At 47.2% G+C, this 24,833-nt stretch overlaps 1 protein-coding gene and 1 long non-coding RNA gene across 8 annotated transcripts in view; one reads left to right on the top strand and one right to left on the bottom strand.

Annotated features, from left to right (window-relative positions):
* The window catches only part of LOC144159361 (adenosylhomocysteinase-like 1), a 267,623-nt gene that overhangs the window by 172,009 nt on the left and 70,781 nt on the right, over nucleotides 1–24,833 (bottom strand). For all 5 annotated transcript variants that reach the window (XM_077690785.1, XM_077690788.1, XM_077690792.1 and 2 more), the window contains one exon: nucleotides 14,434–14,521. In XM_077690785.1, coding sequence (XP_077546911.1) covers nucleotides 14,434–14,521 — 88 coding nt within the window. The remainder of the gene's footprint in view (nucleotides 1–14,433; nucleotides 14,522–24,833) is intronic.
* The window catches only part of LOC144159364 (uncharacterized), a 149,421-nt gene that overhangs the window by 73,980 nt on the left and 50,608 nt on the right, over nucleotides 1–24,833 (top strand). For 2 of the 3 annotated variants that reach the window (XR_013320280.1, XR_013320281.1), the window contains exon 1: nucleotides 2,089–2,296. The exons of the other annotated variant lie outside the window; for it this stretch is intronic. This is a non-coding gene — a long non-coding RNA (uncharacterized LOC144159364). Of the gene's footprint in view, nucleotides 1–2,088; nucleotides 2,297–24,833 lie in introns of those variants that run through there. 3 annotated transcript variants of the gene reach the window in all.

The raw sequence follows: 24,833 nt of genomic DNA, 5'->3' as shown, positions 1-24,833 counted from the left end.
CTTTGAAGCGGGGTGATGACATGTCATCTTACCAAAAAGGACTAATACAACCATGTTTTACACTCTTGGTTTAATACTAGCGCTGCTTAGGGCAGGCACTAAAGCTTATTAGGCCCGAAATACTTTTTTTTTTCTGTTACAGGTAGTAACTGTCCTAGGCAATATTCCCCCCTCTGTGCTTTTCGTCTGCAAGCTTACTCTAAAGCGTGCTTCACTGCAAGTAAACTCATATTGAGGGAAAGCGAACTTCACGACGGACTACATGACGGAGACGAACGTACGTCACAAAAAAATTCAGTTACAGAATTGTAGCGTTCGTTTTTTTAGTTCTTGTCGTTGTTCTTGGTTAGTTACAAATGAGCGAAATGCAACGTGGTACGCACTGAAGAGACTGGGTTCTAGCTTCGATATTCACGCGTCTAACGTTCGCACGTCATATGCACGGATGTTTTATCCCTAGCACTTAACATCCATCAAGTATTACAAACACCAGTGAAAACATACGGAAGATGACGATTACTAGCGGGGTACGCTTTTCCAAAAGTATTCAACGGAGGGGAGCGGCGTCTTTCAAACACTCGCTTGCATTAATGTGGTCATTTTACTTTCCTTTCGTCTTCATAAAAGTTCGTATTTAGTTTGTATTTAGTCTTTACCACGGGTAAAGAAAAACCGGCGTTTTATCGTCCATCAGCCAGGCATGGCGGAAGAATGTAGGGAAGGGGGGAGGGCGGGTGGTGGGGCGGTCCCCAATGAGCCTCACGGTTCCTTATAATGACATTCCGAGCGAATTGTCCCCGAAAGCCGGCGAGATCCGAGGACGAACAATTATCTGTGCGTTGCTTACAACCGTTGAAGGGGCTGCTACAGCCGCTGGAATGCGCTTCTCAAAGCTGGCACAAGAGGTCAGTTCCTAAAGGGAGCGGCAGTACCGCAAATTTGCGCAGTTTTAATGAAAATGCAGTTTTAAGGGCTGGGACTGTTGGTGTCTTCTGTCGTCGTCGTAATCGTCGTCTCATGTAGCCACGGTACTAAAACACCGGGAGATTCATTTACGCCTCGCGCTAGAACGTAACGCGTACTAAAAAAACACTGGGACATTCGTTTGCGCCTCGAGCTAGAGAGCTCCGCGCTTCAAATACAAGAGATATTTACGACACAGCTGTATACCTCTACCCCACTACGGTTTCATCTACGTTGGCAAAAACGCCAAGGAGCCAAGAATACACTTTTACACTGTATGCTTCGCCCCTCCCCAGGTTTCACCTTAGTGGAGATGGGCCGGGATCTTTTATTAATGTATTTGTATGTCAATAACAACGCCCACGTGTGCGCTTTTCTGCATGCACCTACAGCGCATTTAAGACGCCCACTTCCATTACTTGACCGGGGTGCGCTGTCGACGGACACTAATTGCGAACGAGCAATCACCGGCACAAATTTTCTCAAATACTTCAACAAACCAGCTTACCGGCGCCAATATTAAACGAACACCCATGGCCTTACATGCAGCGTGGAATAGCCCAGTGTCATTGGTATCCTAGCAAGGAACGTAAAGGGCAATGTTACACCTATATGAACACCTACGTCATAACAAAAACTACCCTGGAAAAAAGTGGTTTCGTAATAGGCGATACTACGTTAAGAGCCGAGATGCTTTATTCGTAATTCATTGCAACGGGGACCAAGAAACACAAAATTTCGAACAAAGCGACTTCGTTACAACGGGCGTTGTAGGTCATCCAGTCCCTACCCAAACGCCTATCTCCGTTTCCGCAAGAAATCCCTCCGGAAAACAGGATGTCGCGCGCACGTCGAGTGCTTACACGCCGTCCGAACACGGAGCACGGAAGACGAGAGTAAAACCGCACGGGAAACGGACGACACTGACGACAACCCAACAAGCCAGCGGCAGCGCTACACCGAAGGGTTGCAACAGAAATCATGCTCGTTAGTCCGCGGATCGGTCACCAGGGGTCGGCAGCGGCGCCACGCACACCAAACACACAACGCACTTGAGGGGGTGCGCGCACCCCTGGCGCCCCCTGGCGGCCCGGGCTCGCGTGAGAAGGGAACAAGCGCCGGCGGGTTTAGCGCGGGAGAGCCGGCACGGCGGTTACGACGTCGGTGGTGGTGGCTGCGGTTCGCGCTACGTCGACGCAAGCCACGTACCGCGCAGCAGCGCCGGGGGCCTGGAGAGCGAAAAGGGGCGTGCCATTCATCGGACGCGGGGAGCGGCCGTACACCTACCTACCTGAACGCGCGCGAGACAACGCATGACTGCGACGCACGGAAGGTGAGGCGCTGAAACTCTCCTCTCTCGCCCTCTCCTCCTGTCACCCCCTCTCCTCTTCCGCGTTTTGTTTTCCTCGGGGTTCTAGTTTCTCTCGACATCAATACCTCGTTTTCCGCCTTGACATTCTCCCGCGGTGGCGAATTGAGTGGTTGTACTGAGCCTTGCGCAAATGTTAATCCTTCGAGAAGGTGGCAGGTAATTTGACAGCGTGCTTGGGGTGTCGTTCTCTTGTTTTTCTTTGCGTTTCTTCCCGTGTCAATCGGGTCGGCGGTTCGCGTTCTCGCGCCGGGAAGAGCTTTTGAGCAGACGGCGAAAATGATGCGCTAATGCGTCGGGACAGTTGCCCTGGATATTTTATCCGTGTTGTGGTTTGGCGCGCTCCACGGGAGCCTATGCGACCTCCGGTACCGCAAACATGAACGAGAGAGAAAGCTGCTTCAGGGAGAACTGAGTTTTAAGTGCAGGACCGCTAGACGTAGCAGATTACGATAGTTCCTTGCTGTTTTGTACGGTTTGTTGCATACATTTTCTTTTTAATGAGTATTGCCTATGCGTGGTTATGTGCACTGGTTAACGAGCTGTCTATTTGTACTCTTGAATATTTGGTATTTCGGTGCTGGGAGTTTTGTTTGACACCCACAAGCTGTGTCTATGTACAGTCGAACACGGATATATCGAACTCCAAGGGGGTCGCGAAATAGTTCGATATATAAAAAATTCGATATAAAAAAATATGGGCTCTGAGACCTCACCTATGGCGGACGATTACTTACCGATCGTCGCATTCAAGAATGACAACTAATTCCGCACTCACGACGCAACAGGACGCCTTATTTCAGTGAAAAAAAAAAATCGCTGATCTTGGCCTACTTCGTCATGGAACTGAAATTAATGACGCTGGTCTCGATCTTCTTGAGGCTGCACAACTAGAAAATTCCAGCAGTACGCTGCCCCATCGCACACCATGCACAACACGCACGCAAAAGAACAGCGCGCACGTACCACAAGAACTTTGAAGGTAACAATTCCAAGGTTCTCTGAACGGACTCCAACAAAGCGCTCGCTATTGTCATCTCCGAGAGAAACAGTGATCTCCGAAAGGTGCGGTACAACTCGCCAAACAGCAGCAACAGCAGCAAAATGCAAAAGAAGCAGGAGGCCGCCCGCGCCTTCGTTCCCTCTTCCCTTTTCCGAGACGACATTGGGGAAAGACAGACCCAGAGAGAGAGAAAAAAAACTCTTTTTCGGCAAGTCGGGGAACGTACGCAGCCGCAAAAAAAAAAAAAAAAAAAAGGACGTGCGCAGTTCGGGCATCCCTACCTCGCACTGTCACATTTTCCGAGCGTTCGGGCTTGTGAGCCTTAGAGATTTAGCATACCGGGCTCCGTCCGCTAACGCTACGGCGGCCGGTAGCGGGGCCCGACTGGGCGTGCGCAAATTCGTTCCGGTAGGGGGGATTACTTCCGCGAGCCAGTCTTCGCCATGCCCGCGCATTCCTCCACATCCTCCTCAACCTCAATCGGGGGTGCAGCGACCACCGAAGAGCACCTTCCAGCTCGCGCGGCGTTCGATATACCCAATGTCGGCAAAAATACGGTTCGATATAAACGTACGAATTCCTATACTTTTACACAGAATTTTCAAGGGGATAATTGATGAGTTCGATATAGACAATAATTCGATATACCCGTGTTCGATATATCCGTGTTCGACTGTATTGGGTTTTTTTTGTTTCCACCCCGCTATTATTCTGACTCTGTGAAGGATGTAGGGCATGGTCAAGTTGCTGAGTGCAACTTTTTACCCTATTTTCCACCATAACGTGTGTACGTTTATGGAAACAAATAAACAAACAAACAAACAAAGTTAATAATGACGAATAACAAACAGGCTCACTGCATCACTGTGATCCACGAAATCGCTGAATGCAAGAGCTGCCACAGTAACTCACCAGTAAAAATAAATATACCGTGATAATCGGTCAGTAAAAGCTTAAGGAATAGTGACGGTGTCTCGAGATGCAGGTATTTTTAAGGCGCTTTGCGGTGGCAGCCGTGGGTTTGTGATTGAATAAATGAATAATTAACATCAATCTCTAAAATGTAATCAAATTAAAACCTTAATCAATCGATCAATCAATCTTTTTTCATCAATAAATAACTTCAACCTACAATGACCTTACTCTGCAATGCAACTCCCAGTTACTAACTGCGGCCAAGCAATTACAGTGTCTAGTAACAATTCCCGCCAATCCATAAATCAATCAATCACATAATCAACTGCAATCAAGAAACCATTCCACTCCACAATACATATTTGTCTCCCAGTTAAATTTAAGTACTACTGCTTGATCGATAAATTCTAATTAATCAACATTGAAACAAATATACCTCAGTCAGTCGAAAACCAAAACAAATAATAAATTCACCTTAAGCAGAAACGTAGCCCCAGTGTACAGTTGTAACTTTTGCTTTCTCTGACACACCAACAATCCCAGCCTAGGAAAACGTTATACAACGACGCCAGCACTTCTGTCTGCCTTCTAATTAAGTCCGCGATTCCCTATCTTTCTTTTTTTTTTTTTTACGCAACCACTAACCGAAGCCTCTTTCGTCGGATTTCCTGTTTCACTCTGGATTCTGTAATGCAAACCATGCGATTCAGCACAGCATTTCTTAGTGGTTGCTTGATGCATACAGGGCTTGCCACAAAGAGGACCGTCTTACTGAGCTCTTCGCTAGAGAGTTTACAGCAAAGCGGATAACCGGTCTCGGTACGGTACATGGTACTCCCACGAAGGTGCGCAGGAGAGCCTAAAACGGTTGTACGCAAGCGCTGTGAGCCCACCACGTATACCGGGCATCGTACCGAAACAGGTTATCCGTCAACCATAATTCGCTTCGTCAAAATTTAAAAAAATCACCACCCCTTCTTTCAGAAAGTTGAGAGAAACGCGCCCAACCTCGCTTAACGTGCGTCCGATCGATCCTCAAAGCTTCAAAGACTCAAATCGCAAACGAAAAATGAACGCATGCGACGAGTTTTGGCGCACTAAGTCAACACATCTACGAACGATCTGGTGGTGGTGGTGATGATGTTTATTAACGGATGGATCTAGCCTTGCGTGATATGCCGGTAAGAGCTCCCCTTATCAACAGCTTCTCGCCGCTGTGCACGGGAAATCACCAGGAGTCACTAAGGCGTACACTGATACGAGGTTTATAAGGTAAAGGTATACTATTAAAGTCCTTCTTCGTTATCGATGCGGGTACTGTCTCACGTAGAACCGTTCCTTTTTCGAGATATCCAAGCAACCGCTTTGACACAATGGAAGCCCGGTTTAGGAATGTCTTATCAGAGCTTTTCGGTCGACCAACCGGTCTATGGGGAAGTGCATTAATTTTTTTGACAGAACGCCATCGGTCGCACTAATAAAGCTTTCGCTTTAATGCCTTCACGGCGCCCGGTACGCAGTCGAAACACATGCGCTTGCGCAGAGAATGTCAGAACCAGTTGCGCATGCGCCGAACCAGGTTGCTCCCGGCGCGTGGCACCAGGCGACGGAACGGGGCGGTTTTGGTCTGCTACGCCGATACGTTCAGACCACTGCGCAACATCCATATCGTAAGCTGCAGACATAAGAAACGGCACTCCACGTAATTCTGCTGGCTCAAATGAGAGATGACGTCACAGATTAAAAATAGCAACACACACACTCTCCATAACCGCATTTTCCCAGCAAAAAAGAATCTCGTGCTTCTGCCAGGCTCACGTGGAATGCTAGCCATGCCATGAAAAAAAAAAAAGAACTTTTTTAAAGGAGCCATGAAGATAAAATACAAGTTTGGTTTATTAGAAAGACTGCTTAGTCCCGATAACAATGATACCAATATCATCGCAATCTTCGAACAAATAGCGGAGATATTAAAGAGAACGTGTGAAGCAGTCGCGACCCCTTAGCCGATTTCCCGCAACTTTTCTATGACGTCACGGAACCTTGTTTGTGCGATTGGCAGCCGCCTAACTGACCTGTCGCGACGACACATGACTGGACGTCTGTAATGGGGCCTCTAGTTCCATTTGACCTCATCAGAATGCACACTGAAAATTATGTTTTATTGCTGGCCCATATGACGTCACTCTTGCTCATAACACGTCATTGTGGCGCAAAATTTGAAAGCTTTTAAATACTTCTGTTTTTTTTTTTCGTTAAAAAATATCTTTTGTGGCTGTAATGGAGCTGAGTGAGATACTGAATCCTAGTTCTTTTAAATTAAACGAAGTTGTATTTTCTCTTCATAGCTCTTTTAAAGGATGTTTCGACGATTGGTTCAAAAAGTTTAGAATGTATAGCTTTAAGAGGTTGTTGTGTCGTATTGCAGAAACGAAAGCCAACACTAATACCGAGGCTCGTATGGTATTTCCGACAAACCGCGGAGGCGTTCCTGCAACAGAGAAAGAGAAGACGAAAACGAAAAAAAGAAGACGGCCATACTAATTGGATTACGAAACAAAGTGCACAAAGTTGCGGAATAAGCCAGTTTCAGAGCATCGCCGAATAGCTTCGGTGTCGCCAAAGGCCAACGAAAAGCACTGAGCATGTGCTTTTCTGCCAACTGCACCTTGCGGCGGACGACCCAATCCATAAAAATAGTCGCAAAGAATCAGGGAACCGGCACTGTTGGCACAGTGTCGGTTCGTTGCAAAATCCGATACGTCAACGACTGAACTTGCAAAAACCGACAACTCAATAAAGTGTACCGACGGCTGTCTCGACGCAATGACTTCCTAACAAAGATTATTGTATTTGCTATGTAGATAAATTATACCAAACTAGATTTACAGTTTCAGAATTAGCTTCTATTGGCATACACTAAATTTACTCCATTGCACTGTGACACTAAATTTACTCCATTGCACTGTGAAGCTACTTATCACTGCAATAAAAAGCAAGTTCGCCAAAAGAGACACAGCCTAATTAAGCAATTCACGTTTAACCAGCGTTTATCGGTATCGGCCATCACTGAAACTATACTGTGATTGGGCTTGCGCCATGTATGTTCCTTTTCTCTAGTCTGTTGCCGCAGCCCCTTTCAATGTGCTCCAACAAGTGGTTATAACTTCAGATCACACTCAGCTTCTGTAGCTGCCGTTTCTGTAGCTGTAGCTGTCCGGCATATTTGTTTTCAGGGGGAAGTTATCCGTAATTGCAACTATTAACAGCTTCATTACGAAAACATTTCGAGGCGCCTAAGCACTCCTTATGATGTAACAAAAGCAAACGCGTTCTCTTATCACCATCATCATCATCATTTCCCCTTTGCGATTTTTTCTTCCCTCTAATATAAATGAGAACCTTGGCCGATCACCACAATTCTCCTCGTTCCGAGCTCTTAAATCGCCGGGCGTCCCGCAAGGGAGCCTTTCGGGTAGAAGCGAAGGCGTTTACAGAAAAACCTGCAGTATACGGAAGTCCTAGAGACAAGAAATTGGCTTCGTTATAAGCGATACATCGTTAAAAGCAAGGGCGAATTGTCTCCCAAGCGCTGCAGTGGGAACTGAAAAACTTCAAATAAACCGCTAAAGCGATACGAAAGTATGAGTAAGTGTTTTACCTGAAAGATCACGCGTTTTGTAGCTCCCTCGGCTCTTGTTCAACGGCCAACATGCCTCGTTAACTAAGAAGTAATTAACTGAAACTGGCCTTCCTCTCTGCCGTTTCCCTTCCATTTTAGTGCGAAGCACTTAAGCGCCCGCTCCTGTGGTTTAACGGCGCCGCCGTCCCTCGTTGTAACCGAGCGAACGAAGGGGACACCTAATGCAAACGAGATAGAATTAACGAGCAGGAAAGCGGAGGAGTCAGTATGTGCTAGGGGGGGAAGGCGGTATGCCGAGACGGCGCGAGACATTATAAGCGGCTTCGCGAACTCGGCGTCTGCATCGCGAACTCGGCGTCTGTGCTTCTCACTTCGGACGCGAGCGCACGTGAACTGGCGAGTAGAAGAGCACGCAAGATATCACGCCACGAACGCTGGGGGGAATGTTCTCGAAGGTCGAGCTGGCCGACGCTGGGCCACGAGACGCACGCTCACGTGCACTCCGTATATTTTCTTGGTATTTTCTGCGAGCTCCTCACGTCGCGAAAGCCCACGCGCAAGCCTGGACGACGCCGGGAGCTCCTCACGACGCGCTCGATATATATATATATATATATATATATATATATATATATATATATATATATATATATATATATATATATATATATATATATATATATATATATATATATATATTGTATCTTTATCTGGTAACGCTCTACGGCGGAACTAAACATTTAAACAGCTCTGCAGTTAAAATAATAAAAGACCCTAACAAAATCCGCGAAGAAAACACTCCCACCGCTATCGTTATCGGCTCGATACTTCCGAGTGCTCAAATCTTCCGCGGCTGCTGTCGTTGACGCGGGCGTTTGATGAACAACCCCGGCCCGGCCGCGTCGCGTTTATCAGCTGCCCCGAAACAGGGATGTCGTTAGGGGACCGCGGGGCTCGCTCTCCCAGTGTTTGCGGTATACGTCATTTCAGCGAAACCGTTGCGCGACTTCCCGGCGATATCGCACCGATAAGCGTGGACCGACGCGATATGCAGCCCAAAATAATCTTTCACGCCACCAACTTATGCAGTTAGTGCCTTCAAGCGTAGCAGCGTTCGCCGTATCTGCTCGAAAACGCACATTGGATCATTAAAGAGGCTATGAATGTTTTCAAGGGCGCCTGTAGACTCACGGCAAACCAAGCAAGAAAAACACACAATTTCAAGCATTTCCTTATTAGATGCAGAGCATCTGATTCACTCGCCTTGTCCCTCCGGCGTCGTCGTCGTTGTCGGCGTTGTCCACCCCTCTGCCATTCTCCTCGCCGCGCGAGCTGCGCTCTCCGCCGCTCCCCCCTCTCCTCTCCGATAACGAACACTCTCTCGCGAGGGGCATTGGACTGGATTGGCTTGGCTTGGATTCGGTTGGATTGGATTTGGATTGGATTGGATTAAAGTGGATTGTGTTGGATTGTGTTGCGTCATAGCCGCGGCACGTTGCGTCATAGCCGCGGCAGACGCGCTGGGGCCGGCGCATGTGCAGTACTCTCTCTTCCGCGGTTTCCTCTCCTTCGGGCGCGCTGCGTATATAACCGGTGTGCCGTTCTCCGGCGAAGCAACATCCACCCTTGGCTCAAACACCTAGAGTCCACGCCGCTTTACAAGTACGCCAACGTCGTCATCGACTGGGACCGGCTTACGCAGTCCCCTCAACGTTATGCGCGCTATAAAACGCGTTCCCTTCGCCGCTCCGCCTATGCGTCGCATCTACACAGGCGTTCCCGCGAGGGGAGGTGGGAGTTTTTTTTTCTTTATTTCGCCGGTTCATCCACGACACAATCTATCACTAGCTCTACAATAGAAAGCTGCCTCAATCAAGTACACATGGCGACAAAGTAATATTCTTGTAAACATAAGATGCGGCTTTAATGTTGCAACTCTGGAAGCTCACAAGCAAACGTCGTGCGCAAGCCGAAACAGAAACATCATGAAAACACGAAAAAAAGAATATTGCAGACACGGCTGAGTTGCTTCTTCAAGTTAGTTTTTTGCACCACTCGGTGCGACACAACGTCAAGGACACGACCTTTAAAGCAAATAACCTCGAAGTGCTCCACGATGAGGGAAACAAATAATAGAAACATAATGGCAAAAGGCCTAACACTTAAAAATGGCTGACCGGCTTTGCGTCAGTCGCACCAGTTCCCGCTCCCTACTGGGCATTGACGGAACACGTAGTCTCAATTTGTTCGCATTTTGTTCATCACGTTTAAGTGTATACGCCTAGCGCGCAGGCCTTCGAAACTGAAACAAAAGACGCTGCTTCAATACAAGTTCACTTAATGGCTTAAAGGTGGTACAAAATAAGCCTTTACAGAAATCGAAAACCTATCGTTCGCTTTCTAGCAAAGCCGGGATGCCTCCCGTAAAGTATCACAGACAACCAATACATATACAATCCAAATAATGGTGTTCGCACTAGCTGAAACTGCGCTTTATTGAAAATTTAATGTTAAATATGTTTACTTTGTTAATGATTAAAGTAAGCCTTTGTAACAGCCGCACAGTGATGCTGCTGGGCTAACGGCGACAGCCCCTAGATGGCATTTGCATGTAGAAAAGTAAACGTAAAACTAACTGGAAAAAAATAAGGGCACGCAATCACGGATCTCGCTAACGTGGCGAGTAAAGTTTCAGTAACTGAGTAACCCCAACAACCACCAGATGTCCGTCGGCCGTCCAACGTGCGTCCATTCCGGATACAGCGGACTTCCGCCGGACCTCCGTTCTAGAGCCGATGGACATACCACGTAGGTCTGTGGGACGTCCGGATGGACGTCCGAAATTGGATGTTTTCAGACGTTCAGTAAAAATTTACAGAATCACAAATGTTGTTTAACGTATGCTCCTCCAACGAATACTACACTGCACAGCACCGACGCACTACCGGGCAGACAAATATACACAAACACGGTAAGCTTGCTTCACACGGTATGTAAACAGTTCTCAATTCTTACATCCCCTCCTCAAAGAAATCACGGTTGGAGTAAGTGAGGTGCTTCAAAAAAGTTCAAAAATTAGGCTTACTTTTATCAACACGCAGATGAAACTTGCAATATAAAAGTCGTGTTGAAGTACAAAATCTTTTTAATGGAAAGGCAGAGCTACTTTTCTGTGTTTGCTTTTATATTACATTTATTCCATTATTTGATGCTTTGTGGGAATTTTGTACGTCCACGGGCGGATGTCCTTGGGACATGCAAAAATGTATATACTTTGTATATCCGTTGCTCGATGTCCACAGTATCCACAAACGTACATCCAAACACGGACGTACGGCGGCCAACCAAACTTGGCATTGGGTGTTCGGCTGTTTTTTGGACGTCCCACGGACTTCCGCGGTTGCTTGGGGCGTGCATCCGAAAACTCCGAACACGTGCTACGTTCTATATTGCGGCATTTCGAAATCACCGCGCCAATTTCTACCCGCCATGTTTAACGCGTTTTGCTGTAGAACGACATAACGTTTTTTTTAATCAAAGTAAGGCACGCGGGCCAAGTGCCATGACAGTAAACTAAGTAAACCGTGCCACTAGGTGCCATTCCAGGTGCCCATTCCCCATGTGGCCGTAACCGTTACCCCAAACCCAGGACAAGCAACGCGACAAAACGGTGTGCGTTCAGTAAAATTCGTGCCTGTTCAGCGATTATGACGGTCGCGATACCAAGCATCCGCTGGAGCTACTGACATGTCATCTCAACGATTTAAATGGCTGAGCCAGCCATCCCTATTGGCACGACCACAACAGCCGAAAAGAGTAAAAATTCAAATTTACCGCGGAAGAAACGCAGCGTCACGTTCCCACTACATTCCGGAAATCTGCGCTAATAGCGAGAGCAGGAAATGTTTTGGACGATCATGAGATTGCCGGTCGACGACAGCACTAGGACACTAGGATGCGTTACATCACCATACATCTCAATCGTTTCGCCGCACACGTCACCTTCAAGGGCGCAAATGCCGCGCAGTAGAAGGCCGTTCGCAAAAAAGAAACGCGTGAAACGAACAAAACAAAACAAACAAAACGTCTTCCCTACGTATGCCGAGTGCGCGATCGTGTGGCACCACCTGGCGGAAGCGCACAGCACTGATCTCGTAGCGCCCTCACTGGCGCCCTCTATGTGCGTAGGAGCTCTCTCTCTATTTCCGCTTGCAGTACACCGCGACAGGTGGCGCCAGCGCAGCCACACGTCGTCCTTGGCGCGCATTTTGAAGGCGCTGATGACTCCAAAATTGCAGGCGATGCTCGCAAACTCGTGCAAGTTTTCTCGAACTTCTCTGGTTACTTATTTATCACTTCACGCGCTTTTCTGGGCAACAAGTACTTTCGCAAAGCTTCTATATTTAGGAATTTACTTTTCACTTGTCACACTTCGTTGAATAATACGATTCACTTTGCAAGAAACAGGTAGTAGTAAATATATTTACTGTAAAGACTTTTTATAGAAACAGGTATATTTTTATGACAGACACCAACAAACATAGCCAACAAACAAAGCCGAAATAAGGCTAGAAAATTCTAAGAAAAATACGTGTGGGCCATTGCGCCGAGGGTTTATTTTGTGAAGTTTTTTTATCTACAGCTCCCTTTCATTATATTATATCCTTCATTGAACCATACATTACGGCTCCGTTTTTGCATCAAAATGCTTCCAAACACTCCGTTTCCATTGCTTGCAATCAGTGATGTTCTGTGCAGGGATATCACTCATTTGCGAGGAATTTCCGGGCTCGATTTAGGAAATTTTCACGCCAAGTGACTTCGCACGCAAGGGCAGCCACTAATTTGATCATATCTTCTTTTAAATACCAAACACTTTGTTTGTACATCTGCAGATCGAAGAACGTGTGTATCCAGACTTCCGTCTTCTTTACAGGTTCGAAGTACATGACGTTTTTTTTATTAATCTCTTGTATCGACAAATTTTATTAACGTGCCCCGTTTTGGTGTTGAAACTTGTCACTCAAGGTCGCTCTAAGGACGTACATACCGCAAGTAACTCATAAGGCAGGGCGCAAAGTCTTAGAACAAAACAACGGGAAATGATAGGAAGAAAACCCCCTCAGACTCTCAAAACGCAATGACCCCGCACTCCACGGTGTTCTTACGAGCAACGGGGAACAGACCATACGATTCGATAATAGGTTGCACATGAGAATTCTCTAGCGAATACCATCAAATCCGCGCTGGCTTTCGTACCGTTCGAAAGCCCCCTCTTTTTATTAGTTCGTGACAAAGTGAATCCTACTTTTTTCATTGTGTACTGCTGCTTCGCAACTTCCTCCTGCTGTGAAATAATGTATATATTCCGCTTTTTTTTTTCTTTTTTAGCCTGGTTTAGCCTTTTTGAACACCTAAGGAAATCAGCTCCCTGATTTGTTCTGGAGACTGTTCTGCACTTGCAGGAACCGAATGCCATTTTAAAACAAAAATAGACACGGAAATAAATTAGGATACAAAAAGATAGGAACTTATAACCGGTGCGCCAGAAATTTAATACTGACAAGTCGTCGCGTGGTGCAGAATTGTTGAACTTAAAAAAAAAAATAAAAAGACCGGCATCACTCCGCATAAAAGACTGAAACCGAAGAATCCGAAAAGCCTCGGAACCAGCTCAATTCTTCTTCGGACGTGACTGGGTCATGTTGCAGTGGCGTCTTGCAGGCATTAACGCGAGCGGTATCACTATGGTTTCTAGAAATTTCGCTGGTCTGCCGTTCGACGCCCCCCTCCACGTCCTCTTGCGTATGCAAGCAATCGGTAAAAGAACGCGGCAGTCGACTGCGGTGCTTTAATTACACTAGCCACGTTTGCAATTGAGACATTCCTTAAAAACAAAATTATTGTTTTCATAGCTTGTTCTGTCTTAATTCTGTCCTTTTTTTATTTTTATTTTTGCGCAAATAATTTTTCTATACATTTTAAACGTTAAACAGCTCGTGTGAACGCTTCAGAGTTACTTGAACGCTTGTCTGCTCGTATGAGCAAGCAGACGATCACGGCGAGCAGCGGCATGGAGCAGACAACACTACTTTTTCACTTTTAAATTCCTAGAAAAACATATGCACGCAAGGAAAAGAACAAACACACATAATTAAATCAACATAAGATGTCGAAAAAGCAATTTATTACTATAATTGCTGTAACGGCAAACGTGGTGAGTGCTATGAGAGGGCGCTGCAGTCGGTTGGCGTGCTGTTCACTCGTTGGTTTTCATCCCATTCGCGACACATTATATGTGAAAACTGTAGACTAGACTTGCTTGCAGGGACCATAGTATCGCTACACCTACACGCGCGACATGAGACCAAACCATTGACTTCTTACGTGATTCGCTCCGCGCGTCGTTACCCATGACGTTGTTGCGCGCACGGCCAATCACGTGACACCGCGTGAGAAATCAACCCCGCCGGAATTTTTCCGACACCCCGTAGGATTTTGCCCCCGCGGCCGAAATTCGGGAGGCGCAAATGGACTCACCCGAGCTGTAGCTGTCTGTGGACGAGGCGGACAGGGAACGGCTCCTGTAGCGTCCACGAGGCTTGATTCCGCCGACCAACTTGGACTCCTATGACATGGGGAGAGAAGGAAAACGATTCAGCGGCGAGCAAAGAGACAGCGCCAAGTTAATCAGGAATGTTTGAATCTGCGTGTCACAGCCGTTCCTAGCTCACCCCGAATAGAGTTGTAGTTGTTGGCTTCTTGAAACTACTCCCAAACAATAAAACCGAATAAATCAGCTTAACCTTTTCAGTTAGTTCTCGCATTTGATTCAGCCGATTGCAAGAGCTTCACGCGTTGTGTAAAGTATCTGCATGGTCGTAATGAAGTACAGTAAACGCTCGTTAATTCGAAATCGGTTGTTTCGAACTTCCGGTTAATTCGAACTCACGCACTGGTCCCGGCACAGCCCTGTATATTTTAATGGGGGGAAACTCCCGATAATTCGAACGCGTCGGTATCCAGAACGGTTAATTCGAACTATGATCCCCTCGTTTCCATCGCTCCTTGCAGAAGAAGTCGGCCCAGAGTGATTACAAAGTGTTGCAGATTCAAACCAAACCAAATTTTCTAGAGATGCAAAACAACGAAACCGAAAAGCAACAGCGTGCCGCGCGCGCTACGCTCCTGCAACAGCTTATTTCACTTCTGCAGAGGGCGCAACGCCACCAGCGCCTGTGATCCGGCGAAAGCCATTATTATTTATGAAGCAGTATTTACCAAATCACCTGCCACAAGCGTGTATTAGCACCCAAAGGTAGATTCTTTGTGTTCTGCCCGCGCAGTGCGGCGAGAGTTCCATTGATTGTGAGCCCCCACGCTAATTCGAACTCCGCTTAATTCGAACAATTTTATGACCACCTTCGAGTTCGAATTAACGAGGATTTACTGTAATATATGCACAGTTTTTTTTGGCTTGGGCAAAACTAATTAAAAACGCAGATATAAGCTGCTACTACGTCATCCTTGAACAACTTGTAGGGAACGCGCAGTGAGAACTAGCTGCAACTTTTTTTTTCTGAGTACTGCAAATCCTGCATACACACACCTTAAATATCAAGCTTCTCAATCGAAGTCCTGGCAAGAAATTAGGCAGCAATAAAAAATTCGGAAAGGAAGAATATGAAATTCCTGAATCTCATTCAAATCTACTCTTTGAAATGTTAAATTAGCACTCAAGATTTTAAACATTCGCACACTCTCCTGCATAATACGAATACGTAGTAAAGCAGTTCAAACGTATTCGCACAATTGTTTCCAACAACGAAGGCATTGGAAGCCCCTTTCATTGGCTTTTTAAAATTCACAGAGGCACAAGAAACGGGAGGGGGCTTTGTTGCCACGCGACAAATAACACATTTTTCACGCATTTCGCTTTCGCAGACCAGTCCATAAGCCTTTGTTTATCTGGCTTCACCGCGCAGCCTCAGTGCCTTGCACATTAGCCAACTTACTCCAACGCGCCGTGCAGCAAAACCAACACTGTGGGTGCGTCGCCGCCAAGGCTTCGCAAGGTGGATTCGCCTGAGAAATTCACAAACCAACCGCAGTTCCTTTACAAAAGCATGTTTAAAAAAACCCACTTTTCAGCAACCCCTTCAAAAACTTCGAGGTCAGACAAATTTGGCCACCTTCGCGATTGAGATGCGAAGACTGAGAAACAGCGCACCTGTTAGTCTTTGCTAGCTTTAACTTGTCTTTCCTTAGCTCTGCCCCCTTCTTAAGGAAAATGTGGTTAAAAAGCGAAGCTCTCTCCGTGCAAACTGAGTTTAAATCAGTCCACAATCCACCCTCATAAAGTTCAAAATCCAAACTGCCGAAATCCAAGGCCAACGCCCGCGCTACGAACCCAAAGGAAACGCTGTGCTCCTCGAATGCGATGGTAGCGCAATCGGATAAACGCCGATTTCATAACGCGAGGTACACCCAGGTTCCATTCCGAACACGGGAAGCGTTTTTTGGGAGCGAAGCCCCTTCGGGGCTGGGGCTGTTGGCGTCTCCTGCCGTCGTCGTCGTAATCGTCGTCTCATGTAGTCACGGTACTAAAGCACCGGGAAACTCGTTTACTCCTCGCACTAGAACGTAATGCGTGCTAAAAAAACACCGGGACACTCGTTTACGCCTCGCGCTAGAAAGCTTCGTGCTTCAAAGACAAAAGACTTTTACACCAACGCTGTATACCTCTACTCCAAACGGTTTCATCTCCGTTGACAAAAACGCCAAGGCGCCAAGAATACGCTTATGCACTGCATGCTTCGCCCCTCCCCAGGTTTCACGTTAGTGGAGATGGGCCGGGATTTCTTTTTCTTGAGGCGCGCACTTCCCACCTCTGCTCGTGGGCTCCCTGCCTCCTCGCCACTTCTCCTCACACTGCTTAGTCTAGCATTTTTCCTCTCTCCCCTTCGCCGAGCGGAGTTTTCTGTTAACGTTCGGCACGGCCAGAGCTGAAGCTTTGGCAGCCCTTCCGTTAAAACAAAGCACACCCGAACTCACATGCAGCTACAGCTGAGTAACGACGCAAAAGAGAAAGCGGCCGCTTAGTGCCTTTATTTCTTATAGCAAAATCGCGTCGTAGCAGCCACTGCTTTCTAAAATGCCCTCAGAACGTTTCGATATAAGAACCTTCCGTTGCACTTCCTCTTTGCGTACACGGATACCTCCCGCCAGCTTATTATGATTTTCCATGCATGGTACCAAACAAAACGTGTTCGTTCGGACGAACGCGCGCACGTCACGGCACAAAGATCGCCATCACATTCATCATCATGACTCGTTCTTACTACTACATCCTACTCATCGCGTGAGCGAGGAACACGAGGAGAGTAAGCGTCATTACGCCCCTTCAGGGAGAGAGCGAAGATGATGAATAAAAACAAGAGGGGAGCGATCCCTCATGACAAGCGATGTCATTATCGCAAGTTCGCGCGGGCAAGTGATGTGTCATTTAATTAAATGTGGAGGGGGATGCACGATCGTCCTCATCAACAGGAACAACGGCCGCCATTTTTTTTGCTTCCTAGATTTCGCTTCGGAAATCCAATTCATGCCATCTGGCATGCTGCTTTTTACTAGTGTCATATGCAACCTAAGCCTTTGTGAAAGAATTCTGCAAGTGCTACATACGGTCGCTTAAAGGAACCCTGCAACACTTTTTTCAACTTTTTTTTCGAAATCCTAAATGCTTGCACAATGTAGTCGACCAACTCATCCAGTACTTAGATTAGGGGGTCGCAAAGTAACTCAGCCAAAAATCACTGATCTATGCCCATCAGATAACTTAGAAACTTGCTCAAAAGATTTTTCCGTCTTTCCCGGTCTTGGCGTTCTTCGACCGCTCGAATTACGTCATTACAGCGGTCCAGCTGGTATTGGCCTGCTTTCCTTCGGTTGCAGCAATGAACGCATTCGATAGCCACTTTAGAAAGAAAGCCACAAAAGAAAGACAGAAACGGAAGGCGTATTTGCTGCGACGAGTAAATCCCGCGGCGCCGCTCCGTGCTGGCGATAGCTTTAGCTCTCGCAGCTCTTCCAGACTCGAAGGAAAGAGTGAAATCGTTTATCGGAAATGCTGCAGAACCCCTTTAAAATGATTTTTTGGAGTGGTTCCCTAAAAGTAACTCTCTTACAATGCAAAAATGTTGTAATTTTATTGCTCGTGTCTCACTTCTTTTTCCCCACATATAGAAGCAGCCAACCAAAATAAACACAAGTGTGTATCCGGAATCCCCAGAATTGGGGGTCGTTACTTATTGCATTCACACTGGCCGCCAATTTTCGTTCCCTGTCAGCTGTATGGGCACGCACCAATCGCCGCAATTCAACCCACATTATGCGATCACAGAAAGCCAGTCGGCGCGTTCCGTTGATAGGGCTTTCCCGCACAACAACAGTGCACACGGCAAAGCCAGTTTGTCGGGCAGACGAAACTGATTGACTACGTGTCGCAGGCGACGAATCGGAGTCACGAGGCGGAGCCATGGCTAACGTTAGGCGTAAGATACGAAAGGCAACACCTACGTCAACGCGCTGAAAGATAGGCGGGCTAGCCGGGTCGTAATACACATTGTCAGCGTTGGGGCATCTTGGGGCAATACATACCCGACCCACTTAATTCCGTTACAACATCTGCAGAACCAAGCTATTCGGATCATCACTTTCAGTCCATACCGGACTAACGCTTCATTGTTACTTACAGAATATCGTATACTCACGGTCTCAAATCTCGTGAAATTCAGCCTCCTTGTTTACCTGTTCAAATCTGTGCATGACCTGTGTTCATTTAGCATATTCAACCGCGATTCACTAAAAAATTTGAATTCCACCAGGTTCGCTTTGACTGGCAACCTACTTCTACTTAAAATACGCACCAATTATGACAAGCTGAATACTACTTTTGTGGCTGCAAATAACTGGAATTCGCTCCAGACAGAGACAAAACAATCGCTATCTTTACCAAGCTTTAAGAACAATCTCCGCGCATATTTACGCAACCTGAATTAATAATTTGCTTAACTGGTTGGACCCTATGTTTTTACGCTCTATTTGTCATTGCACCCATGACCTGTTTATTACTTTACTATTTTTGCGACATTGTTTTCAACGATCTTTGTTAAATTTCGCACGGTGCACATCCAACACCCATAAAAAGCTCTGAGGTGTATTTCGCACTAGCGCACTACACCTTCTTTTCACTGCTGACTTTGCTGCAGAATTGAGTTTTTTTTTTATCTGTAATAGGAGGTCCCCCTCCAGCCTCGTGCTCTGGGACCTCCTTCTGTATACTTTGTTATGTAAATATGTTTTCGGCAAAATAAATTTCTTCTTCTTCTTTTTCTTAAAAATAGCGATCCGTAGCAGGTAGCGTACGCATTGCGGGTGACTCGAACATGGCCAGATACACCGCAGCCGTAATGGAAAAAGTAGAGGGTGATAAGTGTGGCAAGGTTGGTTAGTTTCCTGGTCAGACGATGTAGACGGTGATGACGAAAGCGAAGAGAAAACCGGCAATGTCGAACCAAGGTAGAAACCTTGTGGTGATTGCCGTGGGGCTTAACGATATTCTTAAGGACTACAAGGGGACGATTGGCCGAGAAGCAGAGTAGGGGTAAGAAAACTTTACCATCCCGTTCTAAAGAAAGCTGAGAGAAGCGCAAAAGCTTTGCCTAATCAAAGAAAAGTGCGTTCAGTCGATTACAGAACCTTCAAATATTAAAACCGAAAACCAAGAACGAACCCGTGAGACGATTTTTCGCGCACTAAGTAAACGCATCTACGAACGATCTAACTGTATACCGATGCGTGATGTATGAGATAAAGGTATACTATCGTACTCCTCCTTCACTATCGAGTGTAATTGCTTATCTGGAACCGTTACTGTTTCGCGATTTCCAAGTAACCGCTTTGACACAGCGGAATCTCGGTTTCACGCACGCGCTGTGTGATTAGAGATTTTATCAGAGCTTTCTAGTCGACGAACCCGTCTGTGGGGAAATGCATTAGTTTGTAGAAGTTTGTAGACAGTTAACAGTTCGACAGTTTGAACAAACTGTTGACAGTTGACAGCTGACAGTTTGTTGACACTAAGAAAGCTCTGGGTTTAAAAATTTGCGGGCTACTACTAAAAAATTCACAGCATATCCACGGGGTGAATGATGATGAGTGGGCGAAGCTCCTGAGGGGAAATCATCGGTAAAACCGTGACTGTTCAGTGAAAGTTCGCCCACTACATCTGTGTCCGAACGTAACGTCTAGAAAGTCTCGCTTAAACCGCGCGTCGGCACCTTGGGGTTGAGCTCGCCTGATGCGTTTTGCAGACGCCTCACGAGCTCTCACTGCATCGGGGTCTGCCTGCCGATACGCGCGCTTTCTCGCCGCTTCCCGTTCTCTGACGTTTTGGAGATCCTCTTCGCGCCGCAGCCGTGCCGCTTCGCGTACGGCAGGGTCCTCGCGCCGTTGCCGTGACGCTTGGGCCTCTCGTTCTCGAACGCTGGGATCTTGGCGGCGTCGTCGCGCAGCCAGACGACACGCTTCGGCCTCCCGCTCTCGTACGGCAGGATCTTGGCGGCGGCGTCGCGCAGCTTCACGGAGCGCTTCTGCCTCGCGGGCTCGCACATCTGCAGCGTTATCCATCGGGCGACTACGAGCGCGCGCCAACAGCGAACGGATTTTATTACAACGCTCCCCGCCATCTAGTAAACAATCCAAGAACTAAACTAGAGGTAGCCACGCCATCTAGTAAACAATCCAAGCGCGTCTTTTCATCATATACAAGTACCGCCACCTAGTAAACAATCCAAGAACTAAACTAGAGGTAGCCACGCCATCTAGTAAACAATCCAAGAACTAAACTAGAGGTGGCTACATACATACGTCGAGGATGGACAGACCCACGCCCTAAGGAGCTTCGCCCCTAAAACGCGCCGATTGCAGCCTGCGCCATGCCGGAGGTGACGAAGCAGGGCTTGCACACCGAACGGGCAGTACTCGCTGCCATCCGCGAGATTGAGAGGCGCGGGAAGGAACTTTGGTTTGAAGTGATTGAGTGATTGTGGGGTTTAAGGCGCCGACGCAACGTAGGCGGTTAGGCGCGCCGTAGTGGAGGGCTCCGGATTAATTTTGGCCACCTTGGGGATCTTTTCGTCCGCCGAAATCTCGTACCCACGGGCGTTTGTGCTTTTCGCCTCCACCAGAAAAGTGACCGCCGCGGCCGGGAATCTAGCCCGCGTCCTCTTGCTCAGCAAGCGCGGTGGTTTGAAGTGACAGGCGTAAACAGTGTAATAGGTAGCAATGGATACGGGCGAGCATTTCAGCGGGACGGGATTCACTCCAGCCCCAAACTACGAAACAAGGTAGGGTGGTGTTTAGAGGGGAGAGCGGTGACTTTTACAAAAGGTCACGCAGAGCTAAGGAAGTGAGCTAGGCGACACACATAAATCCAGAGATTTGTACACTCTGAATGCTACGAGTCAGCCTGGTTTAGGTCTAACCGACCGACGTATTGGCCTCGAGGACATACCGTGGCGCCACCTACGAGTGACGTCACTTGTAGGACGCCGAATCGTGTTGTCGTCTGCTACAACACATTTCCCCTGCGTATGCGGAAGCTTTTCTTTTTGTTTTGTTTTTTGTGGCCACCGTCTCGCCCGCTCCTTGTGGATTTGATGCAAATTACCAAAAAAGTTTTCTGTAAACCAAATAATTCGGGCAAGCAATCAGCGACTCGCTTGTTCCCGGCGACACCGCCGCGTTTAGGCAGCTGCTACCATCGCGACCCACACAGCTCTTACATACGCAGCCAGCTAACGCCAAGGACGATGCAACTGATGCCGAGAAAAGTACGCTGTAAATTCATTATGAAATACTTGTGACGGGACATGTGTGTGCAAGCAAACACCTTGTAACAGCGACGGAAACGCGTCGCTCACTTTTGATCTCACCGCGCGAACTGCTCGTATTGCTTGGTAAATGAATGATGCGAGAACGGTGATCAGATTGCTTCGCCGCACATGCTTAAAAGTATTGTTATGGCCTGCAGTTTGGCTTAATCAGTGCCTATTTCCCCTACGATGTTTTTATAGTCATGCCCGGATTTGATTAACGATCACTGCTGTAGCCTGTACTCTGCACGACTGATGTTTACTCTTCGCGCCTTGTCCGCAATGTATGAATGGTATGAACGCGAGTTTTTAACGCCTTCGAGCGGGTTCGGACAAGGCTATATTTAGTTTTAATTAGGCGCTCGGCGTGGTAATTTATAATTGCAGCGTGTTTTGTATGTTTACAGTAAGCCGGCATTTCTCAAGCATCAATTTCGAAACTCACGACTGCCCACAGAAGGCGAGGCTGCGTACGAGGCGAAACACGTCGTTAATGACTTCGGGTAATGGGGACATTTAGAATAGGAGAACCGAGCGTTGGGGGCCCCCAAGAAGTTAGAGGAACCCAAACGCAACACGCGCGTGCGCGACGGGAGGGCCTTCGCCATCAGCTCGCAGCCGACTTCGGATGCACGTAATCGGATGTTGGGAACTTTAGGCTTGGCGTCGCAGAAGATATTTCATTGACGTTAGAGTTGCGAGTGACAGACCCTAACAGAACGTTTCACCGCGCTGGGAACTCTGTAAGCGCAGTGATTTCCGTTGAAGCGATCGACGATCTATAGATACCTGCACGGCCTCGGCCGATTATTGCACGCAAGCATAGCCATCCTTCGGCCGCTCGCCGCACCGTGCGTGAACGGGCCAGCGCTGCCGGGACCGACCCCCGCAGCCGGTAGACGTAAATCGCGGCAGATATTTGAGCATCGCTTTGAAAACCACAGCTGATGACACTACCTACCAGAATTTTTCATCACACTAACATCCACTTTCACCAATCTGGAACTTCTTTTCCACGACTTGTGTGATTTTAAAAAGCGGCGACAAGTTGTTGCTGCCGCGACCTGCGTCGGTTCGAGCCGCACCCTCGGCCGTGCGGGCAGGCACGGCGGGTGCGTGTGCTTCTGCAAACAGTTAACGCTTCACGATTTCCTGCTTTATACATTTCTTGCAAACAAGGGAAATCTAGAAACTTCACTCGGCGATCGTCGTAGTCCACACTGTTGATCGGGGAAACAAGCCGCTGCTTACGCTTCGGTCGCATGCGTAATACACCACCACGCTCATGGTGTTTACGGATGATCTACCACAGTTGATACGGTTATACGGTCACCACAGTTCGAACTGCGCTTGACGCACTGAGAATTAACTTCAAACGAAGGAAATTAACACGAAAATACTTTTAGAACGCGCTGCCTAAGCGAAGCATCACGCGCTGCAAGCCAACTACGCAGCAAGATAGGAACGGTGATCCTACAAGTGACGTCAAAACGATCGCAGCGCCGGCCTCTCCAGTGGTGGGCCTCGCGGCCATATAGCTGAGAACGTAGAAAAAGCCGCTTTACACGGTAGCAGTACCGGGAACAATTTAGTAACGGCGATAAATAAGCGAGAACCACGTAAGTGAATAGCGAACGGGATAAACAAGGTCAATGACAATTTAACTGGCTATATGAATGTTTCGGGCGGCGAAAATCCCCACGAAAATATGTTGCGAGTACGAAAACCTGAGCAGGAAGAAACAAACGTGCGCTCCTTAGCAGAGTACCACCTCCGAGACCTAGCATAATGGATGATTATATCTAGGAATGTTTATTTTATTCATTGATACGGTGAGCCTTTGTCAGGCCCATATAGGACTAGGCATCAAAAATAAAAGTAGCTTTCAATAATCGTCAGAGCGTATAAATGAAAATCATACGCTGTTGTACAATCGAACGCTAAATAAGGTGGAAAAACACACCCAATGCCGTGTTTATACACAACTAATACGAAGCCTAATACGATACACAACTAATACACAACTAATACGAAGGAACAGATTAGCAGTGAGTGCGTGAAAGCTGAAAAGAACATTTATATCAAGGCCGCGGGTTCGATTCCCAGCCACGGCGGCCGCTTTTCGTTAACACGGGCGAAAACGCCCCTGTGCTCGATATTTCGGCGCACGTTAAAGATTCCCAAGTGGTCAAAATTAATCCGGAGCCCTCCACTGGAGCGCGCCCCATCGCCTGTGTAGTGTCGGCACGTTAAACTCCGCAATCAATCAATCAATCAATCAATCAATCAATCAATCAATCAATCAATCAATCAATCAATCAATCAATCAATCAATCAATCAATCAATCAATCAACATTTAATTCAAAGGCACAACATCTGTGGACCGGCGGCGGATGGAGGGAGGAAAATGAAGATATGTTAAACTGTGTTAAGAGATTTAGCGAGTGCAGATACTCAGGTGAAATAATATTAGTTGGAGATATGAACACACACGTAGATTTGGGTGGACACACAGAGCACAATGGCTCCCTTGCGCTAGACCTACATGAGCAAGTGTTACGAAAAATTGGGCGGGAAAGCGGTGACAGACAGTTCAGCACAAACAATGATCCAGCCTCGGAACCGGAATATGAGAGCTTGCATCAAATATAGATTTAGACGGGACAGCTCAGGCAGTGACTACAAACGGCTTGCTTACCAATTTTGGAAGAACAATACAAGCAAATTAAAAATGTACGTGTAGCCGCAGAAACTAGTTCTAACAATAAAGAGTTGCAGACTATCGCTGATTAAGTGGAAAACGCAGCAAATAAGTGCCCAAACAGAAATTGGTAAAGCCATATAAATTGGCTTTATAGAACCGAAGGCGGATGAACTCAAGCAATAAGCCCGATAAAAACAAGATTGAGCCGAGAAGCCGGTGAAATAAAGAAATTAAAGAAGCTTTTGACCAGCGAAAAAAGACGTCTAGGGAACACGGAGAGGCCAATAGAGTGAGGTAT

This window comes from Haemaphysalis longicornis, unplaced genomic scaffold (genome assembly GCF_048455015.1).
Source record: "Haemaphysalis longicornis isolate Haplotype H1 unplaced genomic scaffold, Haemaphysalis longicornis Haplotype H1 scaffold_10, whole genome shotgun sequence".
Lineage (NCBI taxonomy): Eukaryota > Metazoa > Arthropoda > Arachnida > Ixodida > Ixodidae > Haemaphysalis > Haemaphysalis longicornis.
The sequence above is the reverse complement of the archived record's forward strand: the minus strand, read 5'-3'. Positions and strand labels throughout refer to the sequence as shown.